Below are 15,516 nucleotides of genomic sequence, written 5' to 3'. Positions count from 1 at the left end.
CAGCTTATAGCTTAAGTATACTAGAAATCCCGTATTTTACCCATAGTTGCTTGGGTTATTAGGATTGTACACAGGTCAAAGTCCAGCAATCATAACATCCACAAGTGCTTCACCTAACTCTGCCCTTAGTTCTGTTTGTCTTGTTCAAACAGGATGAGGTCTTGCAGCAAACCCAGCATATTTCTCCAGCTTGAAGAGCTTGATGTTATCCTGGAAAAAGCTGAAGTATTTGGTTGCAGGACTGGCAGGTCTTTTGTGTGTGTTGCAAGGCACCCACTGGATGTGGTTGGGTCATCAGTGTTTCCTGATATAAAAAACTTTTGTTGTTTTTTAAATAAGATATTTAAGTGCTCCTGAGTGCAAACGTGACAACACTATTGACATTTCATGGCTTTTTGTTGCGTAACTTTATTCAGTCCTGTTAGCTTCAAATAAATGCTTTTGCTCTTTTATTGGACACAATGACATCACGTCACATTATCTGTCACAGCTTTTGAGTCAGTTGAGACACCGCGGACAGGGAGGCCTGGATATGTCTGCTTAGACTCAGATAAGAAGCAGAAAATGGATCAATCGAGATGTAACTTTACACAGCAAACTGTTTTCTACAGTGTAAATCAGTCATACACTGTTAACCACATACTTTAAAAAATAAATCAGTCAAAAGGCTTTGGAGAGGTGTTGCAGTAATAAAAACAGAGTCAGCGTATGGCAAATTTTCACTTGTCCTTCTTTTATTGTGGAACATACAATTATTTAGATCTCCACCACAACTGGTTAAGTAGAACAGAGTAATAGAAACAAGTGCTCTTTTTTTGTCTAAATCATTCATATCATTGTAGTTCTTTTAAAAGCAGCTGGCAACACTCTCCCACCTTCGATGGATCAGACACTGATGAGTACTTGGAAATCTGAGAGCTGACTCCCAACGAGCGAGCCAGATCCTGGGCTGTTTGATCTGAGGCCACTGTGGTTCCCAAGGCTACCAGCAGCCTAAATACAGCCTCCTTGTCTTGTACTGTCTCCAGGGCTCTACTGGCCACAGATAGGCACTGGGCCTTGGCCTCAAGGTCAGGCTGGAGATGGAGACAGCCAGCGTAGTTAAGCACCAGAGTGGCCAGGGCAATATGGATGTTCTTATTGCAGACGGTGGCCAGGTCAGCAGCACGTGATAGCACCGTTTCACGCTGGGCCATGAGGAGGGCTCGGCCATGCCTGCCACTGAAGCAATTACACAGAGTCCGCAGTGCCAGCATCTGGTTGGCAGGACGCCCCTCGGGCCTCATTAGGTTCAGGAGGTGGTTGCACAGTTGTACACCCTCTGCCTCTCCACAAAGGCTCTCATTAACCTGCGGGTGGCGCACTGCCAGCCTCATAATGTCCAGGACAGGAAACACAATATCTACAAAACATGAAGAAAGATTGGGGAGGGTCTTATTAGTGAAGAGAAATTAGCTAAAAAGCATTAAAACACACATGAATTGGGATGGGATACTTTTTTATTACCTTCAGGCCAGTGAGAAGCCTTCCAAAGCAGGTTGATCTGTTGGATGGTCGGAGCAGGCTCAGAGGAGTTGAGTCCACACACAGACAACAAAAGCCTCTCAAGGCTTTCCAGAACTTCTTCAGAGAGCTTGTGCTCCTGAGGGGCACCTCCATTTAGCTCCTTCAACTTAGCTGTTAAGGACAGGTGGAAAACACATTTTCTTACACTACGTTATGGACAAGAATAAAATAAACATTCTTAAAATATATGAAGGCTCCAAATATCACCCACTTTAAAGCACAAGTTATTCAGCGAGAGTTAACAAATCACACTGAAATGCTTACCAATGATCTGAGAGCTGTTGGCTTGCTCAAAGGTCACACCATCAGTCTTAGGAAAGTAGATGTTGGTTGTTTGTCTCAAGGCTGCTGAGGAGTATGCACCACCTCCTGCAAAGCAGGGAGACAGAAAGGAAAAATAATATTAAATGCAAAAAAAAAAAAAAAAAAAAACTAAAACAATGACAAGTATACTATTAATAAGTTATACATGCAACCTAAACTCAGGCAAAAAGAGAGAGAGCATTAACTTCTTAGAAGACTTTCTAACATCAGCAGGAGGCAAACAAAAAAAGTTTGACACTATTGCCTCATCTCATGAATGAGGCAAGCATGCTGTGTGTTCCCGTGTATGTGTTTAAATTGCTTGTGAATGAATGAGTGTGTGTGAGTCTTTAAAGAAGAATGTGCCAGCTGCAAAGAAGAAAAGCGAGCATGTCAGCATTCTCAGAGGTCTGCTCTGTGCTTTGATGCAACGTTTCCTACTGCAGAAAATAAATGCTATGATGGTGTAAATTAGGGCTGCTCGATTATGGCAAAAATGATAATCACGATTATTTTCACTGAAATTGAGATCTCGATTATTTGACGATATTTATTTAACCCTTTAAGACCTACCATAGAACCAAGTCCGCCAGAGCTTATATTTTTATTTATTTATTTATTTTTTTACATGCTGTAGTGCCATTTTTGGGAGCATTTCAAGTTGCTATACATCAATACAACTGTTGTAGCCCATATTTTAATAATATGTATGCATTAAATCCATAGTAATTACATCAATTGCAAAAAAGTGCAATAAACTACAAAAAAAATTGACAATCGTTTTTGTTTATATATATATATATATATATATATATATATATATATATATATATATATATATATATATATATATATATATATATATATTTATTTATTTATATTTGGGGAAATTTAAGAGGTTTATCCCTCAAAACTTTAAATACAAAAAAGTTGCAAAAAAATAGTTTCCCACCACAGAAAATTTATTTTGAGTGTCTTCATAGATTTATTTTGGAGATATAGCAATTTTTATATACTGCAGGAAAAACAAAAAACAATCCTATGATGCAAATTTGCAAAGAAAACAGCAGGTGCATCAAAATAAACTATTTCCAGCAGTGCAATTCGAGTTCTAAGCATCCCAGAAACTATTCAGAAAAGTATAGAGTCAAACATGACTTATAAAAACACCAGTATAGGCTTTTAAGGTAAAAGTAAAAAACTACATTTTCCGCAAAAATGACGTCACTTCCGGTTTCGGACAGGAAATGGCGGACATGCGATAGTTCGCATTGACATCTTTATCATTGTGGGAAGTGTTACGAACAGCTGGAATATTATGTTTTTGTTCCTGCAAGCGCTTTTTATGCAATTTTTGCAAAGTTATATGTGGAAGGAAACTGTGACCTAGGACAAGCTGATGGCATAAGATGTAAGTACAACTCCTCTGGTTTCATATGCAAAATAAATTATTGCGCTAGCTTACGCGGTTATGGTTCTACAGGGATTTAAAGGGTTAACAATAACAATGTATTGAATAATGACTTTAAAAAATAATATAAAATACTGTGCAAATACTGATAACAGTGCAAATGTTTGCAATATAAAAAATAAATGAAAAATGTAAACATCTATGTTTAGTGAACTTGGCAGTGTAGCTCTGTGGTGCAGCTATGACACTGTAGCAAAGTTTACACACTATGTCTACTTGATCCACGTCTGACTCCGCAAACCCACAATGTTTCCACACCACTGAAGTTTTTTTTACCTCTCTTTTCAACCAACGGCAGTCACTCTCCTCTCCAAATAACTTCTGCTTAGCTTTCCGAGCTTCCCTTGGGTCCTCTTAATTTTTGTGATGCGTGTTCGAAATGCAGAGCGGTGCGCTGGATTTGCCACACGGAGCAGCGCGAGAGTAAAGCACGAGGGAGGGGCTAATAATCAGTCAGTCATTTTTAATGATCGTTGAAAGCCCAGATCGTAATCGTGATTAAAATTCGTTAATTGAGCAGCCCTAGTGTAAATGTTAATAATTAATGCCAATATTCATTCAATGGCCAACCTTTTTATATGAATCTAAATGTACAAAATAATGTTACTAAAGCCTTGAAATAATGGTACACTTTAGATTGCCGCGTGCTAGCTGCTGTGACAGAAAGCAGGACGGCTGATGACAGCCTTCAGTAAGCTGCTTGATTTAAACATCACATCAGATTAAGTTAACAGCTAATCTGCTTAAACACACTTTTATTTTAACTTCTGTAGCTTTTCACTGTGTAAGATAAACAGTGGTGGATGGGAGCAGCTGCAAAGTTCCCTTTTCTTTATGCTAGAGCTTGTTGAAAAGCTAGTTTCATTCAGGACTTCCACCATCTTTTTCCCAGTAAAGATTTTTACTGTGACTATAACAACAAACACTGCTGTTTTGGACACTTAAAAAACGATAATTTAGTGCAGTCCTGGAGCCATTTGGTTAAAGGCAAAAAAAAAAAAAAAAGAGAGAGAGAGAAAGGCCTCATAACTCCATAGAAAGGTACCACTGGGATTTGTATCTCACAAGTCCCAATTGCTCCTTTCGATACCAAGTTACCTGTGAAGGGATCCGCTACACCAACAGGAGCACCTGGGTTTGGGCCTGATCCTGGGATGTAGCGACCAGTGCCTGTGAAGAAAAAACACAGCTGTGAAACTGCACTTACAGGTCAAGTTCAGACTATGAACACCTCTGAGTAAACAAACTATACCTGTAAAAGGATCAGCTCCAAATCCTGCAGTATCACTGGAAGAACCAGGGATATAGCGAGCTCCTCCTGTCAAATAAAGAGGCGAAACACATTATACATTCAATCTAAGATCCCTTAATCGTTCCAGTGAAATTAATCTAAATGTACAGCAAAGAAAGCAAAGAAGCCAGCAGCAGTATCCATCTTTTGGACCTCACCAGTGAAGGGGTCACCACCAGCGGGCTGGGCTGGTCCCACCACGTGCCCTTTGGTGTTCTCAATGATAAAATTGGCAACCTGGTCGAGGAACATGGGGCTGAGGTCATTCTTCTGCAGAAAGTTGTGCGCTGTCAGCCAGGGGTCGTCTGTCACATTGTAAGGCAGCTTCATGGATGGCCCTCCCTCATTCACATCAATGCTGAACACGTAATCATACTCCTGCACGCAGATGGGGGGGGGGGGGACATTAATGACAGCTCATATGCGACGTCCCGCTTACTAACTCTGAGCTTGTAGCCTCACCTTTCCTTCATACATGACACTCTTGGAGGTCTGTTGGTTTGAGCCTCCGACCACGTCTCCAATTTTCATCCAGCGGCCATCACTGACGCTCCACTGATATGCCTCCACCTTCTGTCCATCTTTGATCAACCGTGTCTGTCCATCGCGATTCCCTGTTGTAAACAAAACCACCCTGATGCACAGAGAACAGCTTCACCGTTTTATATGACAAAATAAATAGCAGACTGCTGCATTACCAGGCTCGTTCAGGTGTTCTCTTCCAGGAAGATCCTCCAGTTTGATGTCACCAAGATCCCCGGTCTTGGGGTCAATAGTGGCTTTGGAAAGTTCATCCTCAAAGGCCTGCAGGTCTTCTGCACTAGCCATGCGGTCCTCAGCTTCCGTAAACACGCGGATAATGCCATCGCTGTGGGCAGAGGAGAAGCTTCTGGTTTAGCCACAGAACTACTTACTGCTTCATTCAACATTTGTTTGAATGCAGGAGAGATGCGACGAATGAGGACAGCGAACACTGTCTTTAATGGGCTTTTAAATATTTATGGTGTAACATGATCAAGGAAATCACTATGACCTGACTGCATATTAACATGCCAAAAGCAGCTCTATTACCTGGCTCCGACTACTATGTCACCATTAGGTAAAATACAGCAGCACCACACAGACTGAGCAGGCAGGCGGATGGTCTGAGAGCACTCTCCTTGCCTCCATATCCTCAGACTCCGGTCCTCCCCTGTGCTTATAAAATCTAAGAGAAAAAAAAAAAAAAAAGGGTGAGGGCAGGGTGTAGGAAGTAGGTACCATCTCAGAGTATGAAAATGGAAGCCGGCTGAATAAACCACAGAAGAGCATCACTGACTGCTGGTTTCAAGTCTCTCAGTTCTATCCCTTGTTTTTAAATATTGATACAATCAACAAACCTTGGCTATTGGGGAAGACAGCTAAGCTGTAGATGAAGTTGGTGTGGCTGTAGTAGACCTGTACGCATTCGCCTGTCACCAGCCACCTTCTGATACTTGTGTCATTGCTACACGAGAAGAACTCAGTGTTGCTGATCACCGCCAGGTCTCTCACACAGTCCTCATGACCTATAATGGAAGGGAATATTTTTTTAACCATAACTTAACCCTAAAAAATATGCAGCTACCAATTTAAATTTTTACTTTGACAAAGTTATGGCTTTGTCCCATATCCTACAATACTGTTGGTTTATATTATTAACCACGTAATCAAAGACAGACAACCAATCATGCTACTCATCAGCCAGTCTACTTTTTGTATACACACGCACCCCCCCCCCCCCCCCCCCAAAAAAGATTAAAAAACAAAACAAAAAAAAACAAACCCATGTCCAATATACACCTGCATATCCTCACCTGTAAACGTCTTCTCACATCGTCCTGCTTTCCAAAGCTTTATGGTCTTATCTGCTGATCCCGACAGCATAAGGCCTTGTTCAGGTAAAATAGCCACTGCCCACACCGCTGCAGTGTGGCCCTGAAACAAAATTAACAAGCACAAAACATGTTCTGTCAATTTTTTCAAAACAATGGAGACACTAATCACCATCCAAGCAAGCTGAAAAGCGTAGAGGACCACGTACCTGCAAGGTCATCATGCACTTCTCATTGAGCCAGACTTTGGCTGTAGTGTCCCAGGAACCACTCAAAAGTGTCCCAAACTTCCCAGACGACAGAGTGCAAACTGTGGAGGTTTAAAGTTAGAAAGCCAGGAACCAGAAACACTGTGACGAGTAACACAGCAACCAGTTAATCCTCACTACTACAAAAATCCAAACAGCGAGGACAGCACAACTCACCTGTATTTTTGTGACCCTTGAGAGTGAAGAGGGGCTGCGGTCGATCCAGTGAGAAAACACAAATATTATTATCGTTCCCGCCTGTAGCAACAAGTCCCCGAGGGTATGTTTCACTGGGTGCGATGATGCATACACAGGATACAAAATTTGAGTGTCCAGACATAGAGTGCATCTCTGTGAAGCCTTTGTCTGAGCTGTCAGAGGGAGAACAAGACGAAAGTTAACAATGATTACTGAGGGAAGAAGTTAGGTCCCTTTGGCTCTAATCTGTAAGAAGGATAGGCAAATTAACAAAAATAAGCACTCCGAATCTGTTTCACTTTCGTGTTTCGTAAAAGAACAGTTGCAGCTGAATGAATGACAAAGCTAATTTGAGCAAACGTTAGCACTGTGCTTTTTGGCTAACTTAGCTACTAACCATTTTTATACATATGAAATCAGAAATAGTAAAATATTCAGTAAGGCGTGATTTGGCTTGACACTTTTCTTGTCCGGACAAGTCAATCTCTTTGCGCAGAGTGACTTGTACCCTGAAATTAATCGTAGCCAGGCAGCAGTTTCTGAGCAGCAAGCTAGCGCTAGCTACCTTGAGTTTGGTACCCAGACTCTTCCGGTCCGGTCTCTGGACACAGACACGAACGCTCCCTCTGGAAAAACAGTAGCGGCGAGTCCCCTGACGTCCATCTCGTGGCCCGGGATTGAACACCTGAGTTTGTACGAATTGAATGATGCCATTTTTGCTCCAACAGCACAATGAAACTACTGTGGCACTGTTAAGCTATGCGGCGTCGCTGTCAACAAACACCAGCCGCTATTGCTAGCGGAAGTTGAATTACGTCATTATTAGGAGTGGCGCACCTTTCAAACTAATGTTTAATTATTTGTGTTGAATATAAATTGTCTTACGTTTATAACATTAACATTAGAGTAGTGTTTTTCCAACTGTATTTTAGGTTTGTATTTTCGATTATATTTTATCAAAATGTATTGACCACAGTTGACCAGAGGGCGGCAGCAGAGCGAGGCCGCCACCATCCTGCTACATCAGCAATATCAAGCTGCCGACTACGCGGACCGAGCAGGAAACTAGGAATGTTGACGTAAACATAACAGCTCAAACGTAAAAAGTGCCGCTGTTTAAAAAAAAATCATGTTCGCTTTATCTATCGCGTCAAACGAGAGTTTAATGCTAATACCAAGCTTTTATGTAGACTTAGAACAGCTTAATAAACGCGTAAGTCTCGCTAGCAAATGACTTGTGATTTTCTTTAATCAAATCATTGCCTTAATGAGTAATTTAACATTTTCGGTATCTTGGTTTGTTTTTAGTTTTCCATTATTTCGTTTTATGTAATATGAAATAGAATAACTTTATTAACAATTTCGATGCTTCCCAGGACAAAAATGCAAATAATGCTTGTTCCGGTTTTATTTTTTTAGATCGGAAATGTGATTTTTTTTTCATTGCAGGTAGCAAAACAGGTCCCACAGAGGCGATGAGGAAGTAGTCTCACTGATTCGTTCGCTGACAAAAAAGTAAGTGTCTTTTCATTTTAGCTCACGAGATGTATATTTGACAATAAACGCGTTGGTTCATTTTTACGCGACTGAAGTAAAGAGCAGCGTTGGCCCGTAGATGTTAGCTAACACAGTCAGGGTTTTAGAGCCCAGCCCATCACGATTGTGAATGTTGTCAGCAGTATGAATGATGGAGCAGGCGAGGCTTTACAAATAACGAGGCTCTGGTAGTGGTTACGTGGTTACGAGGGCTGTTCGTACTGTGTTCTAGCAGTGTTACTGTACTAGATAATGCTGATAATAAGATTCAGTGTAAGGTTTGGGGGGTAGATTGCTCAGGGTATCAAGTGCCTGGTTGATAAGCATCTGCTTTGTATTACACAGAGGTTAGGCCTTTGTTTAAGACACATTCCACGACCATTTCCACACAGTATCTGATATGTCCTTGTACGTACAAATCTTATAAAGGTATCCTTAATCCTTCTGTAGTTAAGTTATAGATCTATTATAATGTGCAGGGCAAAATGCAGGTCTCACTGATGGGTATTTTGCCTGAAACATATCATTTCAAGTATCTGCAAACTAAAGAACTGCAAAACATGTTTGTCAGTGTCTTAAGTTTGTGTGTGTGTTCGCGTTTGGTACACTGTAGGTTTCCCAGAATTCCCAGCAGCCATGAAGCTTCGATTGCACTTCGTGGTGGACCCTATGGGCTGGCTGTGCATCAGTGTGGTATTTGGGATCTGGCTCTACAACACCTTTTTTGTTCCCAAACTGGTTCTGTTTCCACACTACAATGAGGGACACATTCCTTGGGCCATTGTTGTTTGTGAGTTTCCTTACCTTTTGTGTTGACACGTGAAAAACTGAAAATGAGTTTCTTTGGAAATTGGAAATGAATGTGCCCGATCACACCTCATCAGTGGAATTAAAACACACTGTATTTCTTTAGGTTACTACATAGCATCAGGACTCTGCCTAGCAGCACTGTTCAGAGCTTCCACAGCAGATCCAGGCCGTCTTCCTGCGGACCCACACATACCTCATGCTGGTAAATGCTTTTCTCACTGCTTACCGCTTGTTTGTATATGTCCAGTTTGTCTGTTACTCCGGTACCGACTAGCAGTATCAACTCTCTTCGGATCGATGATTGTTACATAGTGTTTGTTGTCTTTGTGTTTCAGAGAGAGAGCACTGGGAGTTGTGCAATAAGTGCAACTTAATGAGACCTAAACGGTCGCACCACTGCAGTCGCTGTGGCCACTGTGTGCGCAGGATGGACCATCACTGTCCCTGGTAATCATACACGAACACCTACTCTCATGCTCCCATCCATTCTTGTTTATTCAATTACTGAGATTTGAAAGCTTATTTAATGACTGAACATATCATAGCATGCCATGTGTGTCCACTGCTGTGATAAAGAAATATGTGATCACTTGCTAAATGCACTTTATTTCCTTTGCAGGATTAATAACTGTGTGGGAGAGGACAACCACTGGCTCTTCCTGCAGCTGTGTTTCTATGCTCAGGTCCTCAGCTTATTCACGCTGGTGCTGGACTTCTGTCAGTACTATTACTTCCAGCCTCTGACAGGACTAGACCAGGTAGGTCCATGGGATTGTTTTTAAAAGTTGGCCTCTACTCATTTCCAGCTTCATAATTTTATTCTCTGCTGAGTAACTTTAAACATAGGGATATCTGCCCACACCTACATCACAGAGAGCCAAGAGTATAAAAAATGACTTTTCTTCTACAGCGATTGATGTTCATACTCTGACCTCATTATTTGAAACTTTGGCCATGTTTATTATGAGATTTAGCTACACTAACGGAAAACTATAAACATTCATATTTGACAGTGGGAAAATCAGCAAATGGAACTTTAAGATGATAAGAGGTTTTCACAACAAAGGGCACTGTTCTCTTTCACTCAGGAAAAGTTCACTACACGTCACGAACTGGCTCTGCTGCGAATCTCTGCGCTAATGGGCGTGGTCATGTTTGGAGGCATGTCTTCTTTGTTTTACACACAGATGACTGGCATCCTCTCAGTGAGTACTGAGTAAAGACTTATTTTCTCGTTTCAGCTGACAGTTTAAGTTCTCCACCCATTTCCTGCTGCCATCGTCTTGATGCGATTATGTCTTTAACTAATTAAATGCGGCTAATATTTCCAAGCTAAGTGTTGAATATCAGTTTGTAGGATCAGTAAATGCGTCATTCACAGCGTTATTCAGCTTGCATGTCCTCTTGAAAGCAAGTTGAAGACAAAAAAGAAGAAAAATGATGTAGCAGCTTCAGACAAAACAACATGACATGGTGTACAGAAATAAAACGATCAATGCCAGTAATGCAGCGATCGATAGGAAAGAATCAGGGGAGAAAGTGTGCACATGAGTGCGTTCATATTACTATAAACCACAACAGCAACATGTTCATCTGCCATACCTCTGCTGACATGAATAAACATTTCATTTATTAAATAGTTTGGCAGGTCTGTGAAAAGATGTTATCTGAAATGTTTTAAAATGAGTCACTCATGTTGCATTTTTCTTGTCTTACAGGATATGACCACCATCGAGAAAATGGCTCACTTTTCAAATGAAACGTAAGTTCCGTTTCTTCTTATAGCAGGAATAGCTGCGTCAGAGGAATAGGCCGATCTTTTGGGAGATAAATCTATCGTATGTGTAGAGACCAGCCATTTACATAGCATACCAAAGGCGAAGCAGAAGGGAACTTGTGGTTTCAAAACGGGAGTGACAGATCAGTGGGGGATTTTTCATTTTTTATTTTTTGCAGTGTCACTCTCCTTCTTTTATATGCAATCTATGATCCTCGTTCACTTTTTGGCAGACAGTTTGGTACAAAAAGGATTTTTACTTGAACAATTACCTGTTTTTTCTTATCAGATATGGCGCAAAGAGATCCTGGCAGTGGGCGCTAGCTGAAGTTTGTGGCACTCGCTGGAAACTCCTTTGGCTCATCCCACTCCGAAGCAGACAGCCACTTAACGCCAGCCACCAGTTCCGCTCACACGTGTAGGCCGGTAGCGCTCCCACCTGCACAGATGGTAGGAGCTGCCCTGATGAAACACTGTATACACACCTAAGAATCCATCTGCTCGCCTTCACCATCCTCTTTTGTGCTACGAGAGCTGGACAGCAGTCTTGGTTTTTCAGTGGATATGCCAAGTTTTTTTTGTTTTTTTCCCTTTGCCTTTCTCTACAAGGCCCAGACTGGCAGAAAACAGGGTCAAGAAACACCTTTGGGAGTAATGGGAAATGTTGTGTTTTTAACTCACTGTGACTGCTACTTTAAGCATTTGGAAACCACTTTTTCTGGCTAATTGCAAAAGAAGGATGGAGGTTTTCATCTGAAAGCAGCTGGCAAAGGAACCCCCCCTCTCAGGTTACTTTAATAAAGAGCCTTGACTACTGACCTTTAATCATCTACAGACGGAACAACGGTTATTTTAGTGTGTCTATTAGACTGGCGTTTTTTTGTAAGAAGTTTGTGCCTTGTTTCTTTTAGCGGTCCTCTTAATTTGTGTGTTTGTTTGATGTTTTCCAGCTACTTCTAGTTTGGAAGCTTTTTTTATTTTTTTGTATTGTGTTTGTTTATTTATAATTTTTTGTAAAGGGATCTGTCTATTATCAGCGATGTTCTTTTGCTGTTTATAATTTGAGGATTTGTAAATCATTTGGGGTTTGTTGTTGTTTTTTTTAAATTTGGGATTGTTCTATGAAGAAGTACTCTGTGAACCATTAATTTACGAAGAATGAAGCAGAACAAAGTTGATAATTTGAATGACAATTTGTAGTCCTTTTTATAACAAATAGGCAGCCTGGTATGAACCTGTGTTATGGAGAGCAGTTAATTCCCACTTTCCTATGGCAAAAATCCACATTAGAAACGAGCTTATACAATCAATGTTGTATGTTGTGGTCAGATTGCTGCATAATCAAGAATATAACATTCCTTGGCCAATTAATGTAATGACTTGATTACAACATTGTATTACTTTGTTTTAGAAGGCATTTAGGTGTCATGTTCTGCCTTCAAAGATAACTTAAATCAAGCTGCCTTTCTTAAATGCCTAGTTTAACCTCATGCCCCACTTATGTTTGCAAATGTGAAACTATAGCTGGCAGCTAGTTAGCTTAGCTTAGCATGATGTAAACTGTGTAAACATAAACAACTAACATTTTTTTAAATACTTAAAAAAAATATTTTAAGTCAGTAAGATAAATCCTAGCAGTTGGTGAGATTTTCTTGGATAACACCAAGCTAACAAGCTAATTTTAGTTTATGGTCTTAAAGCTAGGTAGCTTTAAGATCACAGCTACTGGCTAGTTTTGCTTAACGCTAAGCTAAACCAGGTAGCTACTGGCTAGTTTAGCGTAATGCTAAGCTAAACTAGGTAGCTACTGGCTAGTTTAACTAAGTTACATGGCTTGCTTATAGCCTCATAGTACCTGAAGGATGTAGAAGTGATATCAGTTTTGTTTACACCATGATTTTCCCCCAAATGTTTGCCTTTTCCTTTAAGTCAGTCTGTTTAGCTAAAATGTATGTACAGTACAATCTGTTAGCAAAAACAACTTGACCAATTTTTTTTTTAAATTTAGACTGTTGACAATATAATTTCTAATTGATATTTACCATATTTTTGCTGCTGCTGCTGTAGGTCTTAAATGGATCTGAACACGCAAACTTTGTTAATGCTGTCAGCAAAACTGGCAGATTAGCCTACTTGTGGTGACTTACAGCTAGTTAACCCTTGACAAGACATTGGCAACTTATTTATGGTGGTTTTACTGTAAGTGCGTGGAACTGTTTAGAGATTTTATTGACTTCATTAATGAGATACTTAAGGTAATGATAGTACTAGCATTGCGTGGTTGTCTTCAATACTTGGCAATCTCTTAGCTAAACCTGTATGTAAACAAAGCTTGTCACGTGTTGGGAAATAGTACAATATCCAAGTAGTTGTAAGTGCCTGTCTACTTTATTTCATTGTTATTTACTGTCACAGTCCATAATCATCGTTGTATGGCTGTCTACAAGCCAAAGACCTGGGGAAATGTTGCAATAGTCATCAAGCATACAGTAAGTGCATGTTTCACCAAATTTCTGAAGGTAGCGGTTCAATATTATGCACTGAATTTCACATTCGCACACAGTCTCGTTTTATTGCAATCGTGGTACTTATGAAAGGAAGTCTTTTTTCATATTTATGTGTTCAGGTTGTTTGCATTTGCATGAATGTGTATTATTGATGACTCTGTGATTTTTTTTATAATGCATATTCAGGTTCCTGGGTGTCTGTGTGTGTTTTTATTATTATTTTGGGGTCGGTTTAATGAGGAGATACATTTGCATGATTGGCACTTTTTTGTTTTTCGTTATCATTTTTGAAGCAATAAGCATTGTGTATCAGTAAAGCCATCTTTTAGTGAAATTCCGACATGTAGTGTGAAATTTATGAACTAGTGGATGGGTTTCAGTCATCACTCCTGAACCAGTAATTACACGACTTGAACATCTGTCCTTATTTCAGTAAACCTCTGCAGCACACACTGGTGTGTGTTTATTGTCAGCTAATAGTTAGTTAAGTAATCGATTAACAATATGTTGGCCTCTACAGCTCATGTTGATTATACTGGAATAGCTGAAATGAATTATTTTGAGTCGTAACCTGCAGCAAGCTGTAGGTTTAAATATTTCTAATATGTTTACTTTTTTCCCCTCTCAGCTGCCATCTGGCACCCCCAGATCTCTAAATCCATGCATCTTGTTCATTTTCAGTTTTTTGAAATGAGTTTACAGGCCTTATTTTGTTTAATTCTGACCTCAAACAGTGGAACTGTTATGTTTTGTAAGTTAATTTGTTACTCCATAAATATGTTTCTTTATGTTTAGGAAGCCTATGACAAGTTGCCAATTTATTATGTTACAAAAGTACTATTGTGATTATAAAAGGTATATAGGTATTCATATTCAAATAAATTTGATTCTGAACAAATTTGTGTAATTTGTTTTTTTGTGCTTTTTCACCTACATCTTTGCTTCATCTGAAGCCTCTTTTTTTTTTTTAGAATTAAAGTTAGTTGAGAAGTTAGTGTAGCACATGATGGCTAAATGGCATTTATCAAAGGAAAACGTTGCTTGTAAGAGATGGAAAGGAGGTTTTTATTTTTTTGTTTACCAGAGATCAAAGAGGCCAGATTACTTCAAGCTGATAGGAAGGCAGGAGTAACTGAAATAACCGCTTGTTCCAACCATGGTATGCAGAAGACCATCTCTGAACCTTTTAGCAGATGGGCTAGTGCAGGAACTGAGCCCACAATCCACAACACAATTGGACAACAGAAGATTGGAAAATGTTGCTCGGTCTGACGAGTCTCAATTTATAATGCAAATTTGACATAAACAGCCTGACAGCATGGATCCATCAACCATTCAGGCTCTTGTTGTTGGTGTAATGGTGAAGGGGATATTTGCTTGCTTTACTTTAGGCCCATTTATACCAAATGGGAATTGAAGATTTAGCACCACAGTCAACCTGGATATTGGTTAGTACTACCAGTACCATAGTGAGATGGCATCCCCTGCCACCATATCTCAATCCAATGGAGCACCTGTGAGATGTGGTCAAATAGGAGATTCACATCATGGATGTGATTCAGCATTCATTGCAATAACTTCCCAGTGCAAGTGAAAGAGCAATAACTACACATAGAAAGTGTTAGAATAAACAGTCAGATTGATTACACTACACCATACTGTACAAATGCTCCATTACAAATAAAATACATTTTCTCAGGATTCTATTTGTAACTTTTACTATGAAAATGTCCTTTGAGTATTATTATATATAACTGCTAAGCGGCTAATGTCAACAGCATTAATGGGTTAGCAGCACTCTGACGTTGCCACTGATCGAGATGGAGCTGATGCGAATAAAGTTAAACTCTGATCGTTTTTGTTAAGCTGATTTTTGAACCCTGAAGCCAGCTTTGAGGTTTATATTTGTAGAATCATGAGGTGATTAGTGGATATTCCTTCTGTTTTTTCCCTTTT

General features: G+C 40.0%; 2 protein-coding genes across 2 annotated transcripts; one reads left to right on the top strand and one right to left on the bottom strand.

Annotated features, from left to right (window-relative positions):
• Nucleotides 1-716: 716 nt before the first annotated feature.
• Nucleotides 717-7,721, bottom strand: plaa (phospholipase A2-activating protein). The gene is made up of 14 exons (XM_080906430.1): nucleotides 7,496-7,721; nucleotides 6,910-7,103; nucleotides 6,694-6,794; nucleotides 6,467-6,587; nucleotides 6,011-6,178; nucleotides 5,703-5,838; nucleotides 5,330-5,499; nucleotides 5,094-5,245; nucleotides 4,790-5,009; nucleotides 4,593-4,658; nucleotides 4,439-4,510; nucleotides 1,831-1,935; nucleotides 1,507-1,677; nucleotides 717-1,402 (listed from the first exon to the last, which is right to left on the bottom strand). Exons 1-14 carry the CDS (start codon nucleotides 7,642-7,644, stop codon nucleotides 834-836), a joined length of 2,394 nt encoding a protein of 797 aa, XP_080762556.1. The 5' UTR covers nucleotides 7,645-7,721; the 3' UTR covers nucleotides 717-833.
• A 257-nt stretch (nucleotides 7,722-7,978) lies between these two features.
• zdhhc21 (zDHHC palmitoyltransferase 21) lies at nucleotides 7,979-11,682 on the top strand. Its single transcript, XM_080869424.1, has 9 exons — nucleotides 7,979-8,143; nucleotides 8,380-8,445; nucleotides 9,080-9,256; nucleotides 9,380-9,478; nucleotides 9,612-9,723; nucleotides 9,896-10,034; nucleotides 10,365-10,481; nucleotides 10,995-11,038; nucleotides 11,343-11,682. Exons 3-9 carry the CDS (start codon nucleotides 9,103-9,105, stop codon nucleotides 11,473-11,475), a joined length of 798 nt encoding a protein of 265 aa, XP_080725550.1. The 5' UTR covers nucleotides 7,979-8,143; nucleotides 8,380-8,445; nucleotides 9,080-9,102; the 3' UTR covers nucleotides 11,476-11,682.
• The last annotated feature ends 3,834 nt before the right edge of the window (nucleotides 11,683-15,516 follow it).

This window comes from Rhamphochromis sp. 'chilingali', assembly GCF_963969265.1.
Source record: "Rhamphochromis sp. 'chilingali' genome assembly, chromosome: 1".
Classification (NCBI taxonomy): Eukaryota; Metazoa; Chordata; class Actinopteri; order Cichliformes; family Cichlidae; genus Rhamphochromis; species Rhamphochromis sp. 'chilingali'.
Note: the sequence above shows the minus strand (reverse complement) of the source record. Positions and strands in the feature narration are given on the sequence as shown.